At 45.6% G+C, this 27,325-nt stretch overlaps 2 protein-coding genes across 2 annotated transcripts in view; one reads left to right on the forward strand and one right to left on the reverse strand.

Moving 5' to 3' along the window:
- The window catches only part of LOC135503968 (Fanconi anemia group E protein-like), a 40,917-nt gene that overhangs the window by 5,752 nt on the left and 7,840 nt on the right, over positions 1 to 27,325 (reverse strand). The gene's annotated exons all lie outside the window — the stretch shown is intronic.
- Positions 8,381 to 17,864, forward strand: LOC135503802 (innate immunity activator protein-like). Its single transcript, XM_064921938.1, has 11 exons — positions 8,381 to 8,435; positions 8,737 to 8,870; positions 11,245 to 11,367; positions 11,634 to 11,874; positions 12,942 to 13,072; positions 13,184 to 13,206; positions 13,256 to 13,378; positions 13,602 to 13,775; positions 14,101 to 14,196; positions 14,257 to 14,884; positions 17,769 to 17,864. The coding sequence occupies exons 1-11, from the start codon at positions 8,381 to 8,383 to the stop codon at positions 17,862 to 17,864; spliced, it is 1,824 nt and encodes a 607-aa protein (XP_064778010.1).

The following is a 27,325-nucleotide window of genomic DNA, read 5'->3' on the forward strand; positions in this document are numbered from 1 at the left end:
TGTCCTCTATGGTCTCTGTATTAATGCTGTCCTCTATGGTCTCTGTATTATGGTCTCTGTATTAATGTTGTCTTCTATGGTCTCTGTATTAATGTTGTCCTCTATGGTCTCTGTATTAACGTTGTCCTCTATGGTCTCTGTATTAACGTTGTCCTCTATGGTCTCTGTATTAATGTTCTCCTCTATGGTCTCTGTATTACTGTTGTCCTCTATGGTCTCTGTATTAATGTTATCCTCTATGGTCTCTGTATTAATGCTGTCCTCTATGGTCTCTGTATTACTGTTGTCCTCCATGGTCTCTGTATTAACGTTGTCCTCTATGGTCTCTGTATTACTGTTGTCCTCCATGGTCTCTGTATTACTGTTGTCCTCTATGGTCTCTGTATTACTGTTGTCCTCCATGGTCTCTGTATTACTGTTGTCCTCTATGGTCTCTGTATTACTGTTGTCCTCTATGGTCTCTGTATTACTGTTGTCCTCCATGGTCTCTGTATTAACGTTGTCCTCTATGGTCTCTGTATTAACGTTGTCCTCTATGGTCTCTGTATTACTGTTGTCCTCTATGGTCTCTGTATTAATGTTGTCCTCTATGGTCTCTGTATTACTGTTGTCCTCTATGGTCTCTGTATTAATGTTGTCCTCTATGGTCTCTGTATTAATGCTGTCCTCTATGGTCTCTGTATTATGATCTCTGTATTACTGTTGTCCTCTATGGTCTCTGTATTAATGTTGTCCTCTATGTTCTCTGTATTAATGCTGTCCTCTATGGTCTCTGTATTATGATCTCTGTATTACTGTTGTCCTCTATGGTCTCTGTATTATGGTCTCTGTATTAATGCTGTCCTCTATGGTCTCTGTATTATGATCTCTGTATTACTGCTGTCCTCTATGGTCTCTGTATTATGGTCTCTGTATTAATGCTGTCCTCTATGGTCTCTGTATTAATGCTGTTCTTGGTCTGTAGCAGAGCTGCTGTGTCTGCCTAGCATATGGCCTCCACTGCTTGGGTTCAGGCAACTGTGTGTGTGTGTGTGTGTGTGTGTGTGTGTGTGTGTGTGTGTGTGTGTGTGTGTGTGTGTGTGTGTGTGTGTGTGTGTGTGTGTGTGTGTGTGTGTGTGTGTGTGTGTGTGTGTGTGCGTGTGTGTGTGTGTGTGCGTGTGCGTGTGTGGGGAGCGAGGTTCATTCTCTCCATGCTGGTGTGGTGATAAAATTAGAATGAATGACTTTAGAATAACCATTCTATTCATTCTAATTCTATGGTTGTGGAATTTCAGATGTTCTTCTCTCCCATCTCTGCCCATTGTTTTACCACTATGTTGATGGATACATATTTTGACTTGACAGTACTGTTGGTCTAGATAAGATTATCAAAGAAAATAGTGTGTGTGTATAAAACCCCTCTGAAATCACTCACTCACTCACCTACTCACTCACTCACTCACTCACTCACTCACTCACCTACTCACTCACTCACTCACTCACTCACTCACTCACTCACCTACTCACTCACTCACTCACTCACTCATCTACTCACTCACTCACTCACCTACTCACTCACTCACCTACTCACTCACTCACTCACTCACTCACTCACTCACCTACTCACTCACTCACTCACTCACTCACTCACCTACTCACTCACTCACTAGTCCCATAGGGCGGTACACAATTGGCTCAGCGTCGTCCAGGGCAGGCTGTCATTGTAAATAATTTGTTCTTAACTGACTTGCCTAGTTAAATCCTGAATTAGTCGACTGGTCGATTGTTTGGTCGATAAGCTGTTGGTCGACCAAGAAAATCGAGCACACAGCCATGCAATCTCCATAGACAAACATTGGCAGTAGAATGAAAAAAGTGGTAGGCCACACAAGCTAAGAGAACGGAACCGCCGAGTGCTTCATCAATAAGTGCATCGATGACATCGTCCCCACAGTGACTGTACGTACATACCCCAACCAGAAGCCATGGATTATAGGCAGCATCCGCACTGAGCTAAAGGCTAGAGCTGCTGCTTTCAAGGAGCGGGACTCTAACCTGGAAGCTTATAAGAAATCCAGCTATGCCCTCCGACGAACCATCAAACAGGCAACGCATCAATATAGGACTAAGATCGAATCGTTCTACACCGGCTCTGACGTTTGTCGGATGTGGCAGGGCTTGCAAGCCATTACAGACTACAATGGGAACCACAGCCGAGAGCTGCCCAGTGACACGAGCCTACAAGACGAGCTAAACTACTTCTATGCTCGCTTCAAGGCAAATAACACTGAAACATGCATGAGAGCACCAGCTGTACCGGAAGACGGTGTGATCACGCTCTCCGCAGCCGATGTGAGTAAGACCTTTAGACAGGTCAACATTCACAAGGCCACAGCTCCAGACGGATTACCAGGATGTGTACTGCGAGCATGCGCTGACCAACTAGCAAGTGTCTTCACTGACATTTTCAACCTCTCCTTGTCCAAGTCTGTAATACCGACATATTTTAAGCAGACCACCATAGTGCCTTAGCTCAAGAACACGTAGGTAACCTGCCTAAATTACTACCGACCCGTAACACTCATGTCTGTAGCCATGAAGTGCTTTGAAAGGCTGGTCATAGCTCACATAAACACCATCATCCCAGAAACCCTAGACCCACTCCAATTGGCATACCACCCCGACAGATCCACAGATGACGCAGTTTCTATTGCACTCCACACTGCCCTTTCCCACCTGGACAAAAGGAACACCTATGTGAGAATGCTATTCATTGACTACAGCTCAGTGTTCAACACCATAGTGCCATCAAAGCTCATCAATAAGCTAAGGACTTTGGGACTTAACACCTTCTTCTGCAACTGGATCCTGGACTTCCTGACGGGTCGCAATCAGCACATCCGCCACGCTGATCCTCAACACAGGGGCCCCTCAGGGGTGCGTGCTCAGCACCCTCCTGTACTCCCTGTTCACTCATGACTGCACGGCCAGGCACAACTCCAACACCATCATTAAGTTTGCAGATGACAACAGCCTGATCACCGACAACAACGAGACAGCCTATAGGGAGGAGGTCAGAGACCTGGCCGTGTGGTGCCAGGACAACAACCTCTCCCTCAACGTGATCAAGCCAAAGGAGATGATTGTGGACTACAGGAAAGAGAGGACCAAGCACGCCCCCATTCTCATCAACGGGGCTGTAGTGGAGCAGCTTGAGAGCTTCAAGTTCCTTGGTGTTCACATCACCAACAAACTAACATGGTACAAGCACACCAAGACAGTCGTGAAGAGGGCACAACAAAACCTATTCCCCTTCTGGAGACTGAAAAGATTTGGCATGTGTGCTCAGATCTTCAAAAGGCTTAACAGCTGCACCATCGAGAGCATCCTGACTGGTTTCATCACTGCCTGGAATGGCAACTGCTCGGCCTCCAACCGCAAGGCACTACAGAGGGAGACTTTATGGCAAATTATGTTTTATCTTGGCATAGGTTTACAACTTATAGAAAAGTCCTGAATAATGGTGTATCCCAATCCAACCCACTCAGTAGACCTAGGCCTCAGGCAACCACAGACATTGTGAAAGTCTTAGGAGAGTAATGGGGTGTAAGTGGGCGAACCACCATATTACCCTAACTTTGACTGCCTCTGTCTGATTACCCAGTTCTTGAGTTCCTGTTGCTGTCTGTGTTTTATTACAGTCAGTGTCTGAGTCAGAGAGTTCCCCCTATGTAGGTCTCCACCTCACTCCACTTCACCCACTCAGACCTGGCCCTGTTTTCCCCCTCTCTCTGTCTGAATATGCTGTTTCTGCTCATATAAGTTTGTATTCAAGGTTAGAGTTCCTCTTCCTTTCCACTGTCTCACTGTAGGCCCCTACCTCAGTCCTCTTCCTTTCTACTGTGTCACTGTAGGCCCCTACCTCAGCCCTCTTCCTTTCTACTGTGTCACTGTAGGCCCCTACCTCAGCCCTCTTCCTTTCTACTGTCTCACTGTAGGCCCCTACCTCAGTCCTCTTCCTTCCACTGTCTCACTGTAGGCCCCTACCTCAGTCCTCTTCCTTTCTACTGTGTCACTGTAGGCCCCTACCTCAGCCCTCTTCCTTTCTACTGTCTCACTGTAGGCCCCTACCTCAGTCCTCTTCCTTCCACTGTCTCACTGTAGGCCTCTACCTCAGTCCTCTTCCTTTCCACTGTCTCACTGTAGGCCCCTACCTCAGTCCTCTTCCTTTCCACTGTCTCACTGTAGGCCCCTACCTCAGCCCTCTTCCTTCCACTGTCTCACTGTAGGCCCCTACCTCAGTCCTCTTCCTTTCTACTGTCTCACTGTAGGCCCCTACCTCAGTCCTCTTCCTTTCTACTGTCTCACTGTAGGCCCCTACCTCAGTCCTCTTCCTTTCTACTGTCTCACTGTAGGCCCCTACCTCAGCCCTCTTCCTTCTACTGTAGGCCCCTACCTCAGCCCTCTTCCTTCCACTGTCTCACTGTAGGCCCCTACCTCAGCCCTCTTCCTTCCACTGTCTCACTGTAGGCCCTACCTCAGCCCTCTTCCTTTCTACTGTCTCACTGTAGGCCCCTACCTCAGTCCTCTTCCTTTCTACTGTCTCACTGTAGGCCCCTACCTCAGCCCTCTTCCTTCCACTGTCTCACTGTAGGCCCCTACCTCAGCCCTCTTCCTTTCTACTGTCTCACTGTAGGCCCCTACCTCAGTCCTCTTCCTTTCTACTGTCTCACTGTAGGCCCCTACCTCAGCCCTCTTCCTTCCACTGTCTCACTGTAGGCCCCTACCTCAGCCCTCTTCCTTCTACTGTCTCACTGTAGGCCCCTACCTCAGCCCTCTTCCTTCCACTGTCTCACTGTAGGCCCCTACCTCAGCCCTCTTCCTTCTACTGTCTCACTGTAGGCCCCTACCTCAGCCCTCTTCCTTCCACTATCTCACTGTAGGCCCCTACCTCAGCCACTCAGCCCTGTTCCTTTCCACTCTCCTCCTTCTGCTCTGTTGTCTCAGTGTTGGCCCAACCAACCAGCGCTCCTCCTCGACTGGATCAGCAGTTATTGAACCCACAGCAGATTGTCCAGACTGGTGGATACAGGTAGCCTAGTGGTTAAGGCGTTGGGCCGGTAACCGAGAGGTCGCTGGTGCGAATCCCTGAGCCGACTAGGTGAAAAATTTGTCTGTGCCATTGAGCCTATTCTCTATATAGAAGACATGGGCCCTCGTCAAAAGTAGTGCACTTTAAAGGGAATAGGGTTCCATTTTGAACTCTCACAGGGTGATGAGTCCTCCACATCTCGACAGGAACAGGCCTGATACCCATCTCTAAACATCACTGCTCTAGATAGGACCAGTGGATTATTTGGACTTGGTAACCCACAGCGGCTAAGGCAACATGACATGAATGTGTAGAAATGTGAGCTACGTGAGTTCCTTCCGTCTGTTGACAAACTGAAGTTGTGTTTTTAGACATAGATACAGAAGATTCATGTCAACAGCTCAAATAGCTGCTCAGTCTAAAGTAAGTTATTTTCAGCAGTGTAGTGGTCATGGGATGTGCCCAAAATTGCATCATATTCCCTATATAGTGCACAACCTTTGACCAGAGCTATGGGCACGATATAGGGAGTAGGGTGCCATTTCAGACGCACACTTGGTCTATGCTGACCTGTTCAATCTATCTAGAAAATCTAGAACAGGATGATCTATTTTGGATGTTGATGGAGAGAGAGTTGACGGAGAGAGAGTGCTTGCATGTACACTGACTTAAAGCAACGATATTTGAGTGACAGGTGGTTTTAAAACTCTGCATCTGGAATTAAAACAATAACAAGGTGACCCCTGAAAGCCAGATGGGGACGTTCAGGCTTTATATTACTGTAGCATAGGCTGTGCTGCTGCCTACCTGTCACAAAATGTTACCATGGTGAGATGACACATAGATCTACAGTACATTCATTGTGAACTACTCTCCATCCTGAGATGGTCTGTCCCCACCCTGAGCGTTGATTCATCACGCCGAGTCCGTATAGAGGCCGTATAGAGACCCGTATAGAGGCCGTATTGAGGCTGTATAGAGAATGTATAGAGGCCGTATAGAAGCCGTATAGAGGCTGTATAGAGGCTGTATAGAGGCTGTATAGAGGCTGTATTGAGGCTGTATAGAGGCTGTATAGAGGCTGTATAGAGGCCGTATAGAGGCTGTATAGAGGCTGTATAGAGGCCATATTGAGACTGTATTGAGGCTGTATAGAGGCTGTATAGAGGCCGTATAGAGGATGTATAGAGGCTGTATAGAGACTGTATAGAGGCCGTATAGAGGATGTATAGAGGCCATATAGAGACAGTATAGAGGCTGTATAGAGGCCGTATTGAGGCCGTATAGAGAATGTATAGAGGCGGTATAGAGGCCGTATGGAGGCTGTATAGAGGCCGTATGGAGGCTGTATAGAGGCCGTATAGAAGCCGTATAGAGGCTGTATAGAGGCTGTATAGAGGCCGTATTGAGGCTGTATAGAGGCTGTATAGAGGCGGTATAGAGACCGTATGGAGGCTGTATAGAGGCCGTATGGAGGCTGTATAGAGGCTGTATAGAGGCCGTATGGAGGCCGTATAGAGGCTGCATAGAGGCCATATTTAGACATGGCATATAATTAAGTTCCATTTCACACCATGCTGTTCATATAAATAATTTATTATAATTTACAGTTTTCTCGCAGTTATTTATACCGGGGAAAGGGAGTGGTTTTGGGCGGTAAAATCTCAGTAACCGGGTTCCCGCCATTCAACCCTAGTACGTATACACGCACACACGCACGCACACGCACGCACACGCACGCACACGCACACACACACACACACACACACACACACACACACACACACACACACACACACAATAGAATGGATCATAAACATTGTTTATGTGTTCAACAGTGTGAGAATGTATAAGTGAAATGAAATCCTAGATGTGCTATATCATGAACCTTCAGTGTCTTTATGTGAGCTGGCTGATGCTACAGAGACAGGCTCAGCATTGAAACATTGTTCCACTTCAAAAGCCCCTCGAGGGTTGTTTCTCTGGACACTGGTTGAATGGAGCGCTGTTGGTGTGTGTGTGACTCTGGGAGGGGGAACAGGTGCAGTCCATGAGAGGGATAATTCCCCTGCTCTGCAGCCATCTGCTTTCCAGTTCTCTTTTTTGGGGTGCGACGGTGCGTCCCTTTTAAACGCCCTCTGACATTCCGTATGGCAACACACACACACTCCCCTCGGAGAGCAGCGGTGCGCCCTGTGACCGTTGCCATAGCGTCCGGTTTCAGATTAACCCCTGGTCCCCTCACACATGTGCCGAGTCAAGCATGGGGGCTGCTGCCTATTGTGAAGGGAGAACAGGGCAGGAGGGAGGGAGAACAGAGCAAGAGGGAGGGAGAACAGAGTAGGAGGGAGGGAGAACAGGGCAGGAGGGATGGAGAACAGGTCAGGAGGGAGGGAGAACAGGGCAGGAGGGAGGGAGAACAGGGCAGGAGGGAGGGAGAACAGGGCAGGAGGGAGGGAGAACAGGGCAGGAGGGAGGGAGAACAGGGCAGGAGGGAGGGAGAACAGAGCAGGAGGGAGGGAGGACAGGGCAGGAGGGAGGGAGAACAGGGTAGGAGGGAGGGAGGACAGGGCAGGAGGGAGGGAGGCAGAAGAGGGAGGAGGGAGAAGAAGAAAGAGAGAGAAGAGGGAGAAGGGAGAAGAAGAAAGAGAGAGAAGAGGGAGGAGGGAGAAGAAGAAAGAGAGAGAAGAGGAAGCTAGAGGATCAGACTAAAAATACGTTCGGCATCAGGAATGGAAACATATATGTTTTAGGTGAATCAGTTTTCCCCTGTCCTGAGTGATCATAAAGCTGGATATGTTTTAGGTGAATCAGTTTTCCCCTGTCCTGAGTGATCATAAAGCTGGATATGTTTTAGGTGAATCAGTTTTCCCCTGTCCTGAGTGATCATAAAGCTGGATATGTTTTAGGTGAATCAGTTTTCCCCTGTCCTGAGTGATCATAAAGCTGGATATGTTTTAGGTGAATCAGTTTTCCCCTGTCCTGAGTGATCATAAAGCTGGATATGTTTTAGGTGAATCAGTTTTCCCCTGTCCTGAGTGATCATAAAGCTGGATATGTTTTAGGTGAATCAGTTTTCCCCTGTCCTGAGTGATCATAAAGCTGGATATGTTTTAGGTGAATCAGTTTTCCCCTGTCCTGAGTGATCATAAAGCTGGATCTGTTTTAGGTGAATCAGTTTTCCCCTGTCCTGAGTGATCATAAAGCTGGATATGTTTTTGGTGAATAAGGATGATTTAATACATCTGATTGAAATATTTATCTATTTCCCAACAGGTTTTAACAGTGTGAAAATACCTTCCAACAGCCATGATGGATAAAGAGGAGACCAGTGACACTGACAGTGGGATCATTCTCAACTCTGGTAAGAACTTAACACATCAACAACCCTAAATGTGAAAGAGATCCATTCTAGGTTCAGATTTAAATCTTTACGGAAAGCACTGAACACATTATTAATGCTGAGACCTAAATCTATCGTATCAAATATTGAACTTCAGAGATAAATTCAGGAGATAAAGTGTATTGATAGCTGGCAAGCTTGCTGAAATGTCTAGAATCTATAGCAATCGTTAATTCTGTGATAAAATCACCAAATGTGGCACCATGTGATGCCTGCATGAGGCCTGTGCTCTGTGGAAAAATCTCCATTAACATCATCTCAGGTCCCGACAGCCCCACATTGCCAGTCAAGGACCTGACCACCCACACCCGGGCCATGAGGCTGAAGCACCAGGCTCTGGAGAACAGGCTGGAGCTGTGTCTACTGGACCTCAAGAAGCTCTGCATTAGAGAGGCTGTGAGTATTCACACTATTGTATTTATGCATATCTATACCGGTGTTGAGATATATATATATATACAGTACCAGTCAAAAGTTTGGACACACCTACTCATTCCAGGGGTTTTCTACATTGTAGATTAATAGTGAAGACATTAAACTATGAAATAACACATATGGAATCATGTAGTAACCCAAAAAGTTTTTTATATTTGAGATTCTTCAAAGTAGCCACCCTTTGCCTTGATGACAGCTTTGCACACTCTTGGCATTCTCTCAACCAGCTTCATGAGGAATGCTTTTCCAATAGTCTTGAAGGAGTTCCCACATATGTTGAGCACTTGTTGGCTCATTTTCCTTCACTCTGCTGTCCAACTCATCCCAAACCATCTCAATTGGGTTGAGGTCGGGGGATTGTGAAAGCCAGGTCCTCTGATGCAGCACTCCATCACTCTCCTTCTTGGTCAAATAGCCCTTACACAGCCTGGAGATGTGTTTTGGGTCATTGTCCTGTAGAAAAACAATTGATAGTCCCACTACGCGCAAACCAGATGGGATGGCGTATCTCTGCAGAATGCTGTGGTAGCCATGCTAGTTAAGTGTGCCTTGAATTCTCAATAAATCACTGACAGTGTCATCAGCAAAGCACCATCACACCTCCTCCTCGATGCTTCACAGTGGGAACCACATATGCAGAGATCATCCGGTCACCTACTCTTCGTCTCACAAAAACACGGTGGTTGGAACCAAAAATCTCACATTTGGACTCATCAGACCAAAGGACAGATTTCTACTGGTCTTAATGTCCATTGCTCCTGTTTCTTGGCCCAAGCAAGTCTCTTCTTATTGATGTCCTTTAGTAGTGGTTTCTTTGCAGCAATTCGACCACAAAGGCCTGGTAGCCTAGTGGTTAGAGCGTTGGGCTAGTAACCGAAAGGTTGCAATTTCGAATTCCTTAGCTGACAAGGTACAAATCTGTCATTCTGCCACTGTTATTAACAGTGGGTTAACAAGTCAGTTAACCCACTGTTCCTAGGCCGTCGTTGTAAATAAGAATTTGTTCTGAACTGACTTGCCTAGTTAAATAAAGGTAACGCTAAAAAAATTAAAAATTAAATTCACGCATTCTCCTCTAAAGAATTGAGGTCGAGATGCGTCTGTTACTTGAACTCAGTGACGCATTTAGTTGGGCTGCAATTCCTGAGGCTGGTAACTCTAATGAACTTATCCTCTGCAGCAGAATGACTTCTGGGTCTTCCTTTCCTGTGGCAGTCCTCATGAGAACCAGTTTCATCGTATCGCTTGATTGTTTTGCAACTGCACTTGAAGAAAGTTTCAAAGTTCTTGAAATTTTTCGCATTGACTGACCTTCATGTCCTTTTCTCTTTGCTTATTTAAGCTGTTCTTGCCATAATATGGACTTGGTCTTTTACCAAATAGAGCCATCTTCTGTATACCACCCATACCTTGTTTGAACACAACTGATTGGCTCAAATGCATTAAGGAAAGAAATTCCACAACTTTTAACAAGGCACACCTGTTAATTGAAATGCATTCCAGGTGACTACCTCATGAAGCTGGTTGAGAGAATGCTAGGAGTGTGCAAAGCTGTCATCAAGGCAAAGGGTGGCTACTTTGAAGAATCTCAAATATTAAATATATGTTGTTATATATGATGTTATTTCATGTTAAAAAATAAAGAAAAACCCTTGAATGAGTAGGTGTATCCAAACTTTTGACTGGTACTGTGTATATATATTTGCAACAAAAATGTATGTGTAACGATGTACACTGAGAGTTGGGAAGCAAGTTCAGGGAGTGAAGACATTTAATAAATGAACAAAACAAGAAACACAAACAGCGCACCGACATGAAGCAGGAACAATGACGACTGGGGAGGAAACCAAAGGGAACATATAAAGGGCAGGTAATCAAGGAGGTGATGGAGTCCAGGTGTCATTATGCGCGTAATGCTGGTGACAGGTGTGCCTAGAGGCCAGCGAGGGAGCACATGTGACAATATAGGTGATGCAGACAATTACATTGATGGAAGCTACAATCTATCTGCAATATTAAAGCTGATCTACCCCCTAATAAAAAATATATTAAAAATAAATAATAATAATAAATATATATTATTTTTTTTGCGTCAGGGAGGCTGTGAGTGTCTAACTTAGCCTGAGACCTGAAGACCTATGTTAGCTCCCTGAGTTAATGCCTAGGTTGTAGTTCAGTGGGCTAACATAGGTCTCCTGGATGTCACAAAACGGAGTCTCATATTTACATACCAATGGTTCATAGAAGAGTTACAGACTGCTCTTTTCAGATGTAATCTCTTAGGGGTATGTTTAGAAATGACTTCAGTTGACTTTGGATTGTATTTATTTTACAGGAGCTGACAGGTAAGTTGTCTTCAGACTACCCCCTACTTCTTGATGAGAAGCCCCCTCGTGTCCGAAGGAGGATAGGAGCTACCTTCAAACTGGATGACAGTCTCATCCACCAGGATGGAGAGGTACAGACCAATATGAACCCTTCCCACGGGCATCCTTTACACTTCCTATATTACACAGTATTGGTAATAGGTAAGGTCAGGAGTTTTTCCTAACAATATGTCGTAAAGCTTATAAGCAAAGGCAAAGTGCATGTCAGATAGAGAGATTTGAACACTGAATACAGTATTTATTTCCTTAAACCCAGCCCAATCAAGAAGTCTATTAAATTGATAGTTCATTGTTATTCATCTAAGCAAAATAAAAATAAAAACTTTCTCTCACTCAGGATTCAGAGCTTCATTCCTTAGAGGCAGACCTGGCCTTGCAGCTCCAGATCGTTGAAGCGGCCCGTAGACTCTCAGTGGAGGAGCACCTGTCCAAACCACAAAAGAAGAGCAGGCTGCAGCAGTGTAAGAGGGAAAATAGGAAGGTTAAGGATCTCCAGGAAGCTGTGTTTCAGCACAGGATCAGAAACGAATGCTCCTCTCCACCGACCAACAAGAACAACAACACAGCCAAACACAGAGGTGAATGCTGTGCCTGTGCTACTGCTGCCCCCATCTGGCCACATTGGGCTCTGCAGTCTGCAGGGAGCTTAGGTTAAACAGAATACAGTTTCTAAACATTGTGAGACTTCCGGGAACGCTTGCGAAGCAAACCAAGCAGACCAGGCTGGAGCTTGAGAAGTCGATGAGAGAAATGAAAAATGATTCCTTAGTTGTTAATTTTCTCTAAATCTAAAGGCACAACCTAGATTGTATCCCATTTCTTAAGTCGTTGAACATGTTATAACTCCAACCTAGTGAAAGTGACGACCTGACAGGTTTTCTTTTTTGTCAAAAACAAATTTACATCGAAGGAGTGCCTTTGAGTTTTATAGTTGTACTGTTGTTCATACTTCATTGGGACCATGATTACGGATGATAGCAACAGGATCACAGGAGGCCGGTGGCACCTTAATTGGGGAGGACGGCTCATAGTAATGGCTGGAACGGAATAAATGGAATGGTAGACACATCAAACACACAGTTTCCAGGTGTTTAATACCATTCCATTCACTCCATTCCAGCCATTATTATGAGCCGTCCTCCCCTGAGTAGCCCCCTGTGGACAGGATATACTGAAGAAGTATTTCAGATACTATTCTTATTGGACAGTTAAGACCCGATGACATGTTTCTACGCATGAGCTTAGCTAGCCAAGGTCGCCATGACATTGATTGATAGGCAGTTTCTGCCGATCAATGAAATGTATTTATAAAGCCCTTTTTATGTAAGCAGATGTCACAAAGTTTGTATTCAGAAACCCAGCCTAAAAGCAATGCAGATGCATTAGAACGGTGCCTAGGAAAAACTCCTTAGAAAGGCTGGAACCTAGGAAGATTCTAAGAGATTCTAAGAGTGCATGGCCATTAAGGCTATGCCTATTTTCATACGGTACTGTACTGTTTTTTTTATTCACAATTGTTTAGTTATTGAATCACATGAGCAGTACATGTCAGAAGAATTACACTACAATGTTGATCATTTTCACAACCCCTTCCGCTAATTGAATGAAGTCTTAAATAAAGCCTTCTTTTTATTTCTGTCCCCAGATCTGTGCATGTCTGACGACAGTTCCCTGTCTGACGCAGTGGCCCTGGACGATGGTGAGTTATCAACTAACACAGTAGAATTGCCAATACAATTAAACTATTCCAAAGTGTCATGTCTGACCCTTTCTATTGTGTCTCCTCTGTCTATCCATAGACTCTCTCTCTTCCTCATCATCTGTAGACCCACTCATACAGTCCTCTGTGGGCTCCCTGTCCCTCCAGTCCTCCTCCTCCCAGGGCAGTCTCCATCACACCTCAGCCCAGAGCCAGAGCCTCGGCTCCAGCTGCAGTGTGGAGCAGACCCAGGCCTCCAGTATGGGCTCCAGCTGCAGTGTGGACTTTCCTGAGCGCTCCCCCATCCAGAACTCCCCCTGGAGAGAGTCTAATCTGGACCAGCCCTATCTGAAGCCTAACACTGTCTGCAGAGGCAGGCCCAGGTAAGAGTCCATATCCTTTTTGGATCAGAACGCTGTTAACCAATAAAGGTGGAGCAACTGAGTGTGCAGGTCCTACTTCGCTACTCAAATATTGTTTCTGCCCAGAACCCCATAAAAAGGGTTTTGCTTTTGACAACATAAACTACATCCTCTAACTTTTAAACTAACATTTGTCTATATCCTGCCCTGCCTACTCTTTCTCTCTCCCTCTTTTTCTGAGCAGAAGTCCAGTAGGGACCCCAGTAGGGACCCCAGTGTTCCCTGCAGACAGCAGAGTCCTGCCCTCCCACTTCCCCTCCATTAAGAACCTGGCTCTAAGACATGGACAGATCAACTCCTCCAGTGCCCCCTCTACTCCAGAGCTGCACGTACGCAGACAGTACTCCCTGTCCTTCAGGTAACCAACCAACGCTTCACAACGTCACCACTGTTACACAGACTGTTGACACCATAACACAGAACGTCAACACCATAACACAGAACGTCAACGCCATAACACAGATAAAGGTGTTGATGACCTGATTATTGTGTCTTCTTGTGTGTGTATTGTTGTGGGTGGGTAATACGTTACATAAATTATATTGATAAAATACATTGACTAGATTAGATTGTATTTAAAAATGAAGTTGCTGTATTAATTGCACAATACAGGGAGACAGACAGACACAAAGTGCATCACAGTAGCTCACTTTTCCCTCCCCTGTCTTTTTTCCTCTTCTCAGGCTTCCCAGAAGTAAGCCCACTCATGACCTGGGTGAGGGACGTGGGAGAGCCAGGTTGCCACGCCGGCGGCCAGAGTTCCTGGTTCGGTCTCCACAGTACACCCCCCAGCGTCTGTACCAGTCCAGCTCTGAACACTCTGTCCCATCCTACACCAGCCCCCAGCGACTGTACCAGTCCAGCTCTGAGGACAGCAGCTCTGAACACTCTGTCCCGTCCTACACCAGCCCCCACAGCCGGGACACCGACAGAGATAATCACAAAGACAGGGAGGGCCCCGCATCTCCCGAGATCCCCAAGCTCTGCCCTCCTCCCTATGGCTTCCACTACGGAGCCCAAAGTCCCACCAGCCCTGCGGTGAATGGCTCCAGCTTTCACAAGAAAATCAACCAGCACCGGTCCTCTCCCAGCTTGAGAAGAAGAATGGCAGAGGAAGGCAACTGTTCCCCTCTTTCCCCACAGGACCTGGGCAGTCCCCTGGGGAAGGGTCTGTCCCCCTCCCGGCTCCCCCAGCCACAGCAGCAGCACAGACACTGGCAGCAGGGGCCCACACCGTCATCCCCCAGGAGAGTTCTGAAGCCTCCACCCCCCTACACTCGCCTGGTACATACCTCGTCACTGAGGCAGTACCCCAACCAACCTGCCCGGGTGTTGCCCAGGGAGATGTCGTCAGACGAGCTCAAGTCCTGGAACCAGTTCCAGAAGTCACGCCCGAGTTCCCTGGAAGGCCAGGGGTCGTTCAGAGTGAAGAGCCCCACGTCCCCTCACCTCCCGCCCTACCTGCAGGTGAGGATGCCCCCTAACACTCACCACCATAGCATTACTAACATCTCATATTGATGTTAAAGGAACGGGAATGTAATGTAGAGCGGCAGGTAGCCTAGCGGTTAAGAGTGTAATGTAATGTCGGATGGCAGGTAGCCTAGGGGTTAAGAGTGTAATGTAATGTAGGGTGGCAGGTAGCCTAGCGGATAAGAGTGTAATGTAATGTAGGGAGGCAGGTAGCCTAGCGGTTAAGAGTGTAATGTAATGTAGGGTGGCAGGTAGCCTAGCGGATAAGAGTGTAATGTAATGTAGGGAGGCAGGTAGCCTAGCGGTTAAGAGTGTAATGTAATGTAGGGAGGCAGGTAGCCTAGCGGTTAAGAGTGTAATGTAAAGTAGGGTGGCAGGTAGCCTAGCGGTTAAGAGTGTAATGTAAAGTAGGGTGGCAGGTAGCCTAGCAGTTAATAGTGTAATGTAATGTAGGGCGGCAGGTAGCCTAGCGGTTAAGAGTGTAATGTAATGTAGGGTGGCAGGTAGCCTAGCGGATAAGAGTGTAATGTAATATAGGGTGGCAGGTAGCCTAGCGGATAAGAGTGTAATGTAATATAGGGTGGCAGGTAGCCTATCGGATAAGAGTGTAATGTAATGTAGGGTGGCAGGTAGCCTAGCGGATAAGAGTGTAATGTAATATAGGGCGGCAGGTAGCCTAGCGGTTAAGAGTGTAATGTAATATAGGGAGGCAGGTAGCCTAGCGGTTAAGAGTGTAATGTAATGTAGGGTGGCAGGTAGCCTAGCGGATAAGAGTGTAATGTAATATAGGGAGGCAGGTAGCCTAGCGGTTAAGAGTGTAATGTAATATAGGGCGGCAGGTAGCCTAGCAGTTAAGAATGTAATGTCGGGTGGCAGGTAGCCTAGCGGTTAAGAGTGTAATGTAATGTAGGGTGGCAGGTAGCCTAGCGGTTAAGAGTGTAATGTAATATAGGGCGGCAGGTAGCCTAGCAGTTAAGAATGTAATGTCGGGTGGCAGGTAGCCTAGCGGTTAAGAGTGTAATGTAATATAGGGTGGCAGGTAGCCTAGCAGTTAAGAGTGTAATGTAGGGTGGCAGGTAGCCTAGCGGTTAAGAGTGTAATGTAATATAGGGCGGCAGGTAGCCTAGCGGTTAATAGTGTAAAGTAATGTAGGGAGGCAAGTAGCCTAGCGGTTAAGAGTGTAATGTAATGTAGGGAGGCAAGTAGCCTAGCGGTTAAGCGTGTAATGTAATATAGGGAGGCAGGTAGCCTAGAAGTTAAGAATGTAATGTCGGGTGGCAGGTAGCCTAGCGGTTAAGAGTGTAATGTAATATAGGGTGGCAGGTAGCCTAGCAGTTAAGAATGTAATGTCGGGTGGCAGGTAGCCTAGCGGTTAAGAGTGTAATGTAATGTAGGGTGGCAGGTAGCCTAGCGGATAAGAGTGTAATGTAATGTAGGGCGGCAGGTAGCCTAGCGGTTAAGAGTGTAATGTAATATAGGGTGGCAGGTAGCCTAGCGGATAAGAGTGTAATGTAATGTAGGGTGGCAGGTAGCCTAGCGGTTATGAATGTAATGTCAGGTGGCAGGTAGCCTAGCGGTTAAGTGTGTAATGTAATATAGGGAGGCAGGTAGCCTAGCGGTTAAGAGTGTAATGTAATATAGGGTGGCAGGTAGCCTAGCAGTTATGAATGTAATGTCAGTTGGCAGGTAGCCTAGCGGTTAAGTGTGTAATGTAAAATAGGGAGGCAGGTAGCCTAGCGGTTAAGAGTGTAATGTAATATAGGGTGGCAGGTAGCCTAGCGGTTAAGACTGTAATGTAATGTAGGATGGCAGGTAGCCTAGCGGTTAAGAGTGTAATATAGGGTGGCAGGTAGCCTAGGGGTTAAGAGTGTAATGTAATGTTGGGTGGCAGGTAGCCTAGCGGTTAAGAGTGTAATGTAGGGTGGCAGGTAGCCTAGCAGTTATGAATGTAATGTCAGTTGGCAGGTAGCCTAGCGGTTAATAGTGTAATGTAATATAGGGTGGCAGGTAGCCTAGCGGTTAATAGTGTAATGTAATATAGGGTGGCAGGTAGCCTAGCGGTTAATAGTGTAATGTAATATAGGGTGGCAGGTAGCCTAGGGGTTAATAGTGTAATGTAATATAGGGCGGCAGATAGCCTAGCGGTTAATAGTGTAATGTAATATAGGGTGGCAGGTAGCCTAGGGGTTAAGAGTGTAATGTAATGTAGGGTGGCAGGTAGCCTAGCAGTTATGAATGTAATGTCAGTTGGCAGGTAGCCTAGCGGTTAAGAGTGTAATGTAATATAGGGTGGCAGGTAGCCTAGGGGTTAATAGTGTAATGTAATATAGGGTGGCAGGTAGCCTAGGGGTTAATAGTGTAATGTAATATAGGGCGGCAGGTAGCCTAGGGGTTAATAGTGTAATGTAATATAGGGCGGCAGGTAGCCTAGGGGTTAATAGTGTAATGTAATATAGGGTGGCAGGTAGCCTAGCGGTTAAGAGTGTAATGTAATGTAGGGTGGCAGGTAACCTAGAGGTTAATAGTGTAATGTAATATAGGGTGGCAGGTAGCCTAGCGGTTAAGAGTGTAATGTAATGTAGGGTGGCAGGTAGCCTAGCGGTTAAGAGTGTAATGTCGGATGGCAGATAGCCTAGCGGTTAAGAGTGTAATGTAATGTAGGGCGGCAGGTCGCCTAGCAGTTAAGAACGTTGGGCCAGTAACCGAAAGGTCGCTGGTTTGAATCTCCGAGCTGACTAGGTGAAAATTCTGTTGATGTACCCTTAAGCAAGGCACTTAACCCTAATTACTTTGGATAAGAGGATCTGCTAAATTGCTAAAATTGAAAGTATACATTTAAATATAATGAACAGTAATGAAATGTGTTGTTGTGTTTCAGGGTCCCCACCAGAAGCGGATCCTTCAGAGGGCTGCAGATGGAACTCCCGTACAGTGGTTTGTTGAAGAGGACTCGGAGATCGTCAGCCAGGTGTAACCACAGCCATATACTGTATATGGTACACAATATATATATCTATATTTATGCAGTACATGTCTCTGGCTGTAGCCAGGGGGAATTGCCCTACTGTAGTATATGTCTCTGGTTGTAACCAGGGGGAGTTGCCCTACTGTAGTATATGTCTCTGGCTGTAACCAGGGGGAGTTGCCCTACTGTAGTATATGTCTCTGGCTGTAACCAGGGGGAGTTGCCCTACTGTAGTATATGTCTCTGGCTGTAACCAGGGGGAGTTGCCCTACTGTAGTATATGTCTCTGGCTGTAACCAGGGGGAGTTGCCCTACTGTAGTACATGTCTCTGGCTGTAACCAGGGGGAGTTGCCCTACTGTAGTATATGTCTCTGGCTGTAACCAGGGGGAGTTGCCCTACTGCAGTATATGTCTCTGGCTGTAACCAGGGGGAGTTGCCCTACTGTAGTATATGTCTCTGGCTGTAACCAGGGGAGTTGCCCTACTGTAGTATATGTCTCTGGCTGTAACCAGGGGAGTTGCCCTACTGCAGTATATGTCTCTGGCTGTAACCAGGGGGAGTTGCCCTACTGCAGTATATGTCTCTAGTTGTAACCAGGGGGAGTTGCCCTACTGCAGTATATGTCTCTGGCTGTAACCAGGGGGAGTTGTCATACTGTAGTATATGTCTCTGGTTGTAACCAGGGGGAGTTGCCCTACTGCAGTATATGTCTCTGGTTGTAACCAGGGGGAGTTTCCCTACTGTAGTTATGTCTCTGGTTGTAACCAGGGGGAGTTGCCCTACTGTAGTATATGTCTCTGGCTGTAACCAGGGGGAGTTGCCCTACTGTAGTATATGTCTCTGGCTGTAACCAGGGGGAGTTGCCCTACTGTAGTATATGTCTCTGGCTGTAACCAGGGGGAATTGCCCTACTGTAGTATATGTCTCTGGTTGTAACCAGGGGGAGTTGCCCTACTGTAGTTATGTCTCTGGTTGTAACCAGGGGAGTTGCCCTACTGTAGTATATGTCTCTGGCTGTAACCAGGGGGAGTTGCCCTACTGTAGTATATGTCTCTGGCTGTAACCAGGGGGAGTTGCCCTACTGTAGTATATGTCTCTGGCTGTAACCAGGGGGAATTGCCCTACTGTAGTATATGTCTCTGGTTGTAACCAGGGGGAGTTGCCCTACTGTAGTTATGTCTCTGGCTGTAACCAGGGGGAGTTGCCCTACTGTAGTTATGTCTCTGGCTGTAACCAGGGGGAGTTGCCCTACTGCAGTATGCTATGCGACACACAAGGAGGGAAGGACTTTCTCGAGACTATTGAGTATGTCTGTATTTTTTGAGTCAATGGACTCTCTGTGAGATTATATGTCCCTGGTGAGGGACAACTGTCCTCGACAAAATGAAGAAGATCTTGACTCCATGGGTAGTAGGGCAACATGATATGTATCTAGCTCGACTACTATTTTTATCTAATGCTTTATGCAAAGCAAGTTTGACATTTCTATATAAAAGGCACTTTGCCAGTTAATTTATTTTATTTTAAAAAATTAAGTTATTATTATTATCAGGTGAATCAATTAGATTATTTTCTTCAGGTTAAATATGATATGTTTTTGTAGCAAGTTTCATACATTTGTTAATGACTATAACATATCAAGATAGCTTACTGTAGAAGTTACGTGTCTTACTGTAGAAGTTACGTGTCTTACTGTAGAAGTTACGTGTCTTACTGTAGAAGTTACGTGTCTGGCACACATATTTGCACACCAAGGTTCACGTAGTTTCCAAATGAAGTTACGTCATTTTTAATATAATTATTTCTTTATTTATATTTGTTTTCTTTCTTTATCTATTACATTGGGAGTAATAAAGCTGTAACATTCCTAATATAATTATGTATTTATTTAATTGAATGTCTACATTATCTTTGTTTTCTCTATTAACTTAAGGGATCCTTCAGCAGTATGGGCACAACTGTCACTAAATCCTTAATATAATTGTATTATATTATTTTTTAACATCATTTAGAAAATAGAACTAGAAAATGCTAGAAAGTATCTGTTTCTCTGTAAGCTGTAGTACAATAACATGAAATAAGCTGCACATTAACCTGTTAAACTTTTATTTTATATTAATCTAAGATGCATTTGATTCTAATTGGTTTGTTTGAGGCATAATTGTGTTGGGAGGTTTTCACTGCATTGCAGTTTTGTTGTGGTACTAATCAGTTTGTCTACGTTTTGATATCGTTTCTATATTTATAATTAAAAGGTTTGATATGACTGATCGTCAAATGGCATTTATTTTTTGAGAGATTCATTTGCAGGTTTGTGTTTCTAGTCAGTATAAAAATAACTTCATAACAATATTATTAACATATTTTAAAAGTCAGGCATGCACCATGTGACAGTTTGCATTAGAAGATAACAACAGCATGTTACTTCTGCCACTACATGCAAGGGACCAGAACCAGGAAGGCTGTGCCGGTCTGTCTCCTTCAGAGAGTGTTTGTGTTGAAGCTTCAAACCAGAAAGGATCTTTGTTCAGGACTGAACCTGAAAGAGGGTGATCAGTAGGACCACAGCAGAGCACCAACAGAAACACGCTGAGGACAACCCAGTGACAGTGCCATCACCAGGGGGCCAGGGGGCGCTCTTTGCACACAGGGCCACAACTAAAGAGAGAAGCTGGTTGTCTATGTCATGGCAGTAACGTATGGAAGCATATGTCTGAGCATACATTCTGATAGCAACAGGCTTCCATAGTAGTGACATCAGAGGAGAGTCCTAGTATAGCCACAGATAGAACAATGAGCCAGATATTTCACCAGGTGTATAAAAGTGAAGCGTCCGGTTTGCTTTGCCACTCACTACCAAATATGGTGATGATAAAAGCCCAGTAGCTGGCAGTGGAGCGAGGTGGATTTTGGCCAACATTATGCTAATTTTGTCAACAATAAAATATTTGATCTCCATACAGTTTTCTGTTTCCAAAACTATAATCTGTAACAAACAGAGTGGACTGCATTTTGTAGACTTTACACGTTGCCAAAGTTTCTAAAAATTGCAGTGTTTAGAAGAAGTCAATGGCAAATTGAATTACTGTTATTTTATTGTTGCTCTTTAATTATTAGATATTTTTCTATTTTCTTGTTTGAAATGTTTTCCTTCAGTTAAATTTTGCTAAATAATTTCTTAAAACATATTTTTTCTTAAAACTGCATTGTTGGTTAAGGGCTTGCATTTCACTGTAATGTTGTATTCGGCGCATGTAACAAATACAATTAAATCCTAGAACACGTCAATAGGATCTCACTAGCTCGTGCTTGGCTCTGCCCACCTCTTTGCTCATTCTGCCCACTATAATTAATTTGCTACTATTGGAAATGACAGGCTCTGGTCTATCTTGGGTTAATTATACAAATCTTTGGTACAGCTATCACATTACGTTCCAGTCGTGTATTGGTTGGTGTGCGCGTCACCTTTGTCCTTGCCTTTATGTCTGTGCCTTATTAGAAAATCCAAAGGTGATCTTTTACAGACACACATCATGTTAGAATACAACAACGAGGCCCTTGTTGTGTCACTGTCATGTTATTATTGTACCACTGATCATGGTTGTTAAAGATGTTATATGGTACATGATGCTGTTTTTCTTGGTGACTACTTTGTTTGGCTTGTGAGTGGGAGTGGGTGCTGTACAAACTGGAGAGGGGTCTGGCTCAGGGGGTGACTGGAGAGGGTCTGGCTCTGGGGGTGACTGGAGAGGGGTCTGGCTCTGGGGGTGACTGGAGAGGGGTCTGGCACTGGAGACTGGAGGACAGCAGCAGGGATCTCTGGTTTGCTATCATCTGGAGATTCAGGTGGTCTGAGGGTGGGGTACTGTACATATACTGTATCAAGTCTTGTATTTGATACTGGATGTGATACTGTCTAGGATGCTGTATATCAAATTAAATGTAATTGTATTAGTCAATTGCGCCGAATACAACCTGTAGAAGGATACTGTATGTGATATTGTATATGTACTGTATATTCCTACTGAAAGATTAGTTTTGGAGTGGGTCTGTGGACTTTTCCATGTGAATATTAAAGTCACCAAAAATGAAAATATTATCTGCCATGACTACAACGTCCGATGGGAATTTAGGGAACTCAGTGAGGAACGATGTATATGGCCCAGGAGGCCTGTAAACAGTAGCTATAAAAAGTGATTGAGTAGGCTGCATAGATTTCATGACTTGAAGCTGAAAAAAAGAAGGTTTTGTCAATTGTAAATTTGCTATCGGAAATGTTAGCAACACCTCCGGGATGCTGGGAGGGGGTCACTAGTGTAACCAGGAGGTGAGGCCTCATTAAACACAGTAAGACATACAGGGAAGTGATCTTACCTGCTGAGGTTTTATTGGCCTTCTGCCTCTGTATCTGGCTACGAGAGTTACATCAAACAACCACTGTGCCTATCACATACTGATCTGTGTTTTTTAGTGTTTTATTTAACCTTTATTTAACTAGGCAAGTCAATTAAGAACAAATTCCTATTTACAATGACGGCCTACCAAGGTAGACCTGATAAGTAACCTCACCTAAGACCTCGACCTGAGATCTACAGTGTCTAGGCTTTAGCTCAGCGTGCTAACAGTCTTGTAGCGTGCGGGAGACCCAGGTTCGCTGTAGTTCCTACAGAAACCTTTCCCAGTGAGATTCTTGGTCTCATCCAGCTCAGTGTTGTCTCTCTCATGACACCTCTTCAGGTTGTCAACGCCTCTTCAGATTGTCAACGTGGCTCACCATCAGCTCCATCGCTCGACTCACATGAGCCTCCCGCCACACAGAGCCTCCCGCCACACAGAGCCATAATCAAAGTCTTGAGGTAGACTAACTGTATAGTACTGTCTGAGAGAGACTACTGGATGTTCAGCTCCCAGCACCTCTGCTGTGTTGGAGATTATCTCCTCTGTTTCTCCCTGTATAGCCAGACATCTCCATCAGGAGGATCTTAGTGCGCTCACTGTCCAGACACATCTCCATCAGGAGGATCTTACTGCGCTCACAGTCCAGACACATCTCCATCAGGAGGATCTTACTGCGCTCACAGTCCAGACACATCTCCATCGGAGAATCTTACTGCGCTCATTGTCCAGACACATCTCCATCAGGAGGATCTTACTGCGCTCACAGTCCAGACACATCTCCATCAGGAGGATCTTACTGCGCTCACTGTCCAGACACATCTCCATCAGGAGGATCTTACTGCTATTTCACTGTACAGACACATCTCCATCAGGAGGATCTTACTGCGCTCACTGTCCAGACACATCTCCATCAGGAGGATCTTACTGCGCTCACTGTCCAGACACATCTCCATCAGGAGGATCTTACTGCGCTCACAGTCCAGACACATCTCCATCAGGAGGATCTTACTGCGCTCATTGTACAGACACATCTCCATCAGGAGGATCTTACTGTGCTCACTGTCCAGACACATCTCCATCAGGAGGATCTTACTGCGCTCACTGTCCAGACACATCTCCATCAGGAGGATCTTACTGCGCTCACTGTCCAGACACATCTCCATCAGGAGGATCTTACTGCGCTCATTGTACAGACACATCTCCATCAGGAGGATCTTAGTGTGCTCACTGTCCAGACACATCTCCATCAGGAGGATCTTAGTGGAACCACTGTCCTGACTAACATCTCCATCAGGAGGATCTTACTGCGCTCATTGTACAGACACATCTCCATCAGGAGGATCTTAGTGCGCTCACTGTCCAGACACATCTCCATCGCTCACAGTCCAGACACATCTCCATCAGGAGGATCTTAGTGCGCTCACTGTCCAGACACATCTCCATCAGGAGGATCTTACTGCGCTCACAGTCCAGACACATCTCCATCAGGAGGATCTTACTGCGCTCACTGTACAGACACATCTCCATCAGGAGGATCTTACTGCGCTCATTGTACAGACACATCTCCATCAGGAAGATCTTACTGCGCTCACAGTCCAGACACATCTCCATCAGGAGGATCTTACTGCGCTCACTGTCCAGACACATCTCCATCAGGAGGATCTTACTGCGCTCACTGTACAGACACATCTCCATCAGGAGGATCTTACTGCGCTCATTGTACAGACACATCTCCATCAGGAGGATCTTACTGCGCTCACTGTACAGACACATCTCCATCAGGAGGATCTTACTGCGCTCACAGTCCAGACACATCTCCATCAGGAGGATCTTACTGCGCTCACTGTCCAGACACATCTCCATCAGGAGGATCTTACTGCGCTCACTGTACAGACACATCTCCATCAGGAGATCTTACTGCGCTCACTGTCCAGACACATCTCCATCAGGAGGATCTACTGCGCTCACTGTCAGACACATCTCCATCAGGAGTGATCTTACTGCGCTCACAGTCCAGACACATCTCCATCAGGAGGATCTTACTGCGCCATTGTACAGACACATCTCCATCAGGACAAATCTTACTTTGCTCACTGTCCAGACACATCTCCATCAGGAATCTTACTGCGCTCACTGTCCAGACACATCTCCATCAGGAGGATCTTACTGCGCTCACTGTCCAGACACATCTCCATCAGGAGGATCTTACGCGCTCATTGTACAGACACATCTCCATCAGGAGGATCTTAGTGTGCTACTGTCCAGACACATTTCCATCAGGAGGATCTTAGTGCTACTGTCCTGACTTTCTCCATCATGTGGAATTGCGCTCATTGTACAGACACATCTCCATCAGGAGGATCTTAGTGCGCTCACTGTCCAGACACATCTCCATCAGGAGGATCTTACTGCGCTCACAGTCCAGACACATCTCCATCAGGAGGATCTTAGTGCGAAGGGCACTGTCCAGACAGATCTTACTGCGCTTTCACAGTCCAGAACATCTCCATCAAGGATCTTACTGCCTCATTACAGACACATCTCCATCAGGAGGATCTTACAGTCATTGTACAGACACATCTCCATCAGGAAGATCTTTGCGCTCACAGTCCAATAATCTCCATCAGGAGGATCTTACTGCGCTCACTGTCCAGTTCACATTCCATAAGGAGAATCTGACTGCGCTCAAATCCAGACACATCTCCATCAGGAGAATCTTAAATGTCCAGAGTGTCTCCACAGGAGATCTTAGTGGTCACTGTCCAGACCATCTCCATCAGGAGGATCTTAGTGTGCAACTTCCAGACACATCTCCATCAATTGTTGAGGATCTTACTGCGCTCACAATTAAAGACACATCTCCATCAGGAGGATCTTACTGCGCTCACAGTCCAGACACATCTCCATCAGGAGGATCTTGTGTGCTCACAGTCCAGACACATCTCCATCAGGAGGATCTTACTGCGCTCATTGTACAGACACATCTCCATCAGGAGGATCTTAGTGGCTCCATTCCAGACACATCTCCATCAGGAGCTGAAGTGCGCTCACTGTCCAGACACATCTCCATCAGGAGGATCTTACTGCGCTCATTGTTTACAGACACATCTACAGGAGGATCTTTGCAGACTTCCAGACTTTTTACATCTCCATCAGGATGAATCAACTGCGCTCTGACAGTTTTAAACACAGCTCTCCATAACATTTGGTAAAAAATCTTAATACGCTACACATTCCAGACACATCGGTCATCAGGAGGATTTATTAGTTTAACAGTAATGTGATTCAGACAGTATTCCATGAATGTTTGATCTTCAGGGCAGCTCAAGACACATCTCCATCTGGAGGACAAGCTCCATCAGTGTGTGTTTACTGAGCCACAGTCCAGACAATCTCCAGACAGGAGGATCTTACTGCGCCACGTGTCCAGACACATCTCCATCAGGTCAGGTTACTGCGCTCTTTGGACAACTGCTGATTTAATCAAGGATCTTTATTAATACGTTTCATTGATTGACAGACACATCTCCATACTTGGAGCACTGCAGCATCACTGGCATACTCCATGGATCTTAGTGAGGTGCCCAGCATCAGGAAGATGTGAACAGCTCTCATTCAGCTCCAGCAAAATGATGCAAACAGATCCAGACATATCTCCATGAGAGAGGATTTTATGCGCTCACTGTTTTCACAGACACATCAAATCCATCAGGTTTGGATCTTACTGTGCTAGACAGTCCAGACACATCTCCATCAGGAGGATATAACTGTCCACATTTATATTGGTCCATCAGGATCTGAGCTGAAATAACAGATCCCAGACACATCTCCATACAGGAGGATCTTATTTGCGCCATTTTACAGACACCTCCATCAGGAGGCTGTTAGTGAGCATTTCTCCTTTCCAGATAATCCATCCACCGGATAGATGTCATATCACAGTCCAGACACATCTAATGATCATTACTGCAGGTCACTTGTGTTGAGACACATCTCCAAGGAGGATCTAAAATATCACACCACTGTCCAGACACATGCAATTGGATGCTGACTGCAGGAATGTCCACCACAGCTCCATCAGGAGGATTTGGCAACACATCCAGACACAGCCTCCATCAGGCACTGCGCCACTGTCAGGACCTCTCCATCACTCTAACCTGAGGATCTTACTGAGACCAGCCAGTCCAGACACATCTCCAACAGGAGGATTTCTGTCTATAGTCCAGACACATCTTTGTGGGGAGAATTTTACTGCGCTCATTGTACATGAACATCTCCATCAGGAGGATCGTTAAATTGCTGCATGTCCAGTTTACATCTCCATCAGTATAGTTTGATCTTACTGCGGTATGGTACCAGACACAATTTCCATTCAGGAGGATGTTGGTTCACCTTCTTGTCCAGACACATGAATCCATCAGGAGATCTTCACACTGTGCTTTCACTGTCCAGACAGAGCCTTATGAGCCTGACAGAAGACAGGTCAAAACTCTGCTACAAATCAATAAACAATACACACCTCATACAGTGTAGGCCTAGGCTAGTCCATTTTCACATGATTTTGTGTCATTACAATAAAAAATATCAAGTGTGATAGTACTGCAATGGCAAATATTGCCCATTATTGTATTTCTGTGATTTAGAGAGAGAGTGCCTTCAGAAAGTATTCAGACCCCTTGACTATTTCCACATTTTGTTACATAACAGCCTTATTCTAAAATTGATTTTTTTTTAATCCTCAATCAATCTACACACAATACACCATAATGACAAAGCAAAAACAGGTTTTTAGATAAGTTTGCAAATGTATAAAAATACAACAAAAAAATCCTTACTTACATAAGTATTCAGACCCTTTGCTATGAAACTAGAAATTGAGATCAGCTGCATCCTGTTTCTATTTATTATCCTTGAGATGTTTCTACAACTTGATTGGAGTTCACCTGTGGTAAATTCAATTGATTGGACATGATTTGGAAAGGCACACACCTGTCTATGTAAGGTCCCCCAGTTGACAGTGCAGGTCAGAGCAAAAAGCAAGCCATGAGGTCGAAGGAATTGTCCGTAGAT

Source organism: Oncorhynchus masou, chromosome 18, assembly GCF_036934945.1.
Source record: "Oncorhynchus masou masou isolate Uvic2021 chromosome 18, UVic_Omas_1.1, whole genome shotgun sequence".
In the NCBI taxonomy this organism is placed as follows: Eukaryota; Metazoa; Chordata; class Actinopteri; order Salmoniformes; family Salmonidae; genus Oncorhynchus; species Oncorhynchus masou.